We start from the raw sequence: 1,645 nt of genomic DNA, 5'->3' as shown, positions 1-1,645 counted from the left end.
GTTTAGGGTGGCAAGCTGGTAGAATTGCTACTGCACTGGACAATATGTTTAGCAGCATTTCAGTCATCTTTATGTTCTGAGTTCAAATTCTGCCAAAGTTAACTTTACTTTTCATCCTTTCAGAGTCATTAAAATAAGGACCAGTTGATCACTAGAATGAATGTAATGAACCTACGTATCCCCCACCCCCGAAATTGCTGGCATTGTGCCAAAATTTGAAAACTGATGTGTGGTTTGAATCCTGTGAGTGACCTGTAACTTTTGTCTTTCTCAAATTGCTACTTGTGTCAAATATCACTTTATGCTGAAACCCTTAGCGGTTAACTTGTTCATAAAGGTATAATTTTTAAAAAATGGAAAATTTTTTAAAATACCGTTTACTTCTTCTTTTAAGAGAAGGTAAACTGTGATTTATATAATACTAATAATTCTTTCTACTATAAGCATAAGGCCTGAAATTTTGGGATAGGGAGCTAGTTGATTACATTGACCCCAGAACTAAACTGGAACTTATTTTATCGACAGTGAAAGGATGAAAAGTAAAGTCAAGCTTAGCGGACTTTGAACTCAGAACACAGAGATGGACAATATGCATCAAAGTATGTTGTCTGGTACAGTAACAATTTTGTTTAAATATCAGTTTAGTTGAATAAGCTAAGTAGATGTCACAAATTCACTTTAAAAATGTAATAAATTGTAAACATATTCTGCGGGGAAAAACAATGCAAGCTTGTTTATTATGAGTGAGAATTGCCGTTTCAAGAATTCCTCGATTTGGTATTCTGGAATTTATAAATGTTAAAACTTCGAGTTATAATACTTTGTTATGACGTCACGATAAATGACATAAACGTCATCACAAGTAGCGTACGAGTTTGCAAGTTCGATAACTCTAAAAGGAATATAATAGAGTTTATTTATGTAAAATTAATTTTAATAGTTTCCTCGTCGTTTATGATTGTTTACAGATTTTGGAGGAAGGTGCTTCGTTGAATGTTTGCTTTCTCACGGGAATTAGTAGCTCAATAAAACGAAAGAAAGTTTTGTATACGAGTTCCCAAATGGATCTAGAGACGAAATGGCGAAGTTTATGGAAACCGGATTTGAAATGTTGTCCATGGCGTGTCCTACAAGCCGATGAGTATGTCTATTTGATCAAAACTCGCTTTGGAGAGAATTGTTACGAATGCATGATTACAGACCTCACTAATTACTGGTGCGAATCATTAACAGAAAGCGAATGTTGCCAACGTTTACAGGTAAAGTTATTCTACGGATATTTACTTATTCTCTTGTTTGTTTATGTTTATATATTGCCAAGTAACAACGTTGTAATACTCATATAGATGTGTAAAGACTGAATCGTCGACATTTGTTATATATATATATATAACAGTATTAATGGAATAGGAGATGCAATATGTAATAGACATGTGGGTCGAAACGTGTTGTACCCAATGAAGTCTTATTACAAATTTCATCTCCTACTTTATTAATACTGTTACCCCAACCGCCACTACGAAGTTCCTGCAATAAATTTAAGTATGAAACTGCCGGTGCTTTACTCATCATCTGTTGATGCATTTTGTATAATTTCTCCATTATATATATATATATATATATATATATATATATATATATATAT

General features: G+C 33.0%; 1 protein-coding gene across 2 annotated transcripts in view; it reads left to right on the top strand.

The window, feature by feature from the left end:
- The first annotated feature begins 882 nt into the window (after window positions 1-882).
- LOC106868470 (non-homologous end-joining factor 1) overlaps window positions 883-1,645 on the top strand; it is a 31,519-nt gene continuing 30,756 nt past the window's right edge. Inside the window, exon 1 of one of the 2 annotated variants that reach the window (XM_014913740.2) lies at window positions 883-1,259. In XM_014913740.2, coding sequence (XP_014769226.1) covers window positions 1,062-1,259 — 198 coding nt within the window. In that variant the 5' untranslated portion in view covers window positions 883-1,061. The remainder of the gene's footprint in view (window positions 1,260-1,645) is intronic. The other variant, XM_014913741.2, reaches the window with a different exon arrangement.

The sequence above is a fragment of the Octopus bimaculoides genome, chromosome 3 (assembly GCF_001194135.2).
Source record: "Octopus bimaculoides isolate UCB-OBI-ISO-001 chromosome 3, ASM119413v2, whole genome shotgun sequence".
Lineage (NCBI taxonomy): Eukaryota > Metazoa > Mollusca > Cephalopoda > Octopoda > Octopodidae > Octopus > Octopus bimaculoides.
Note: the sequence above shows the minus strand (reverse complement) of the source record. Positions and strands in the feature narration are given on the sequence as shown.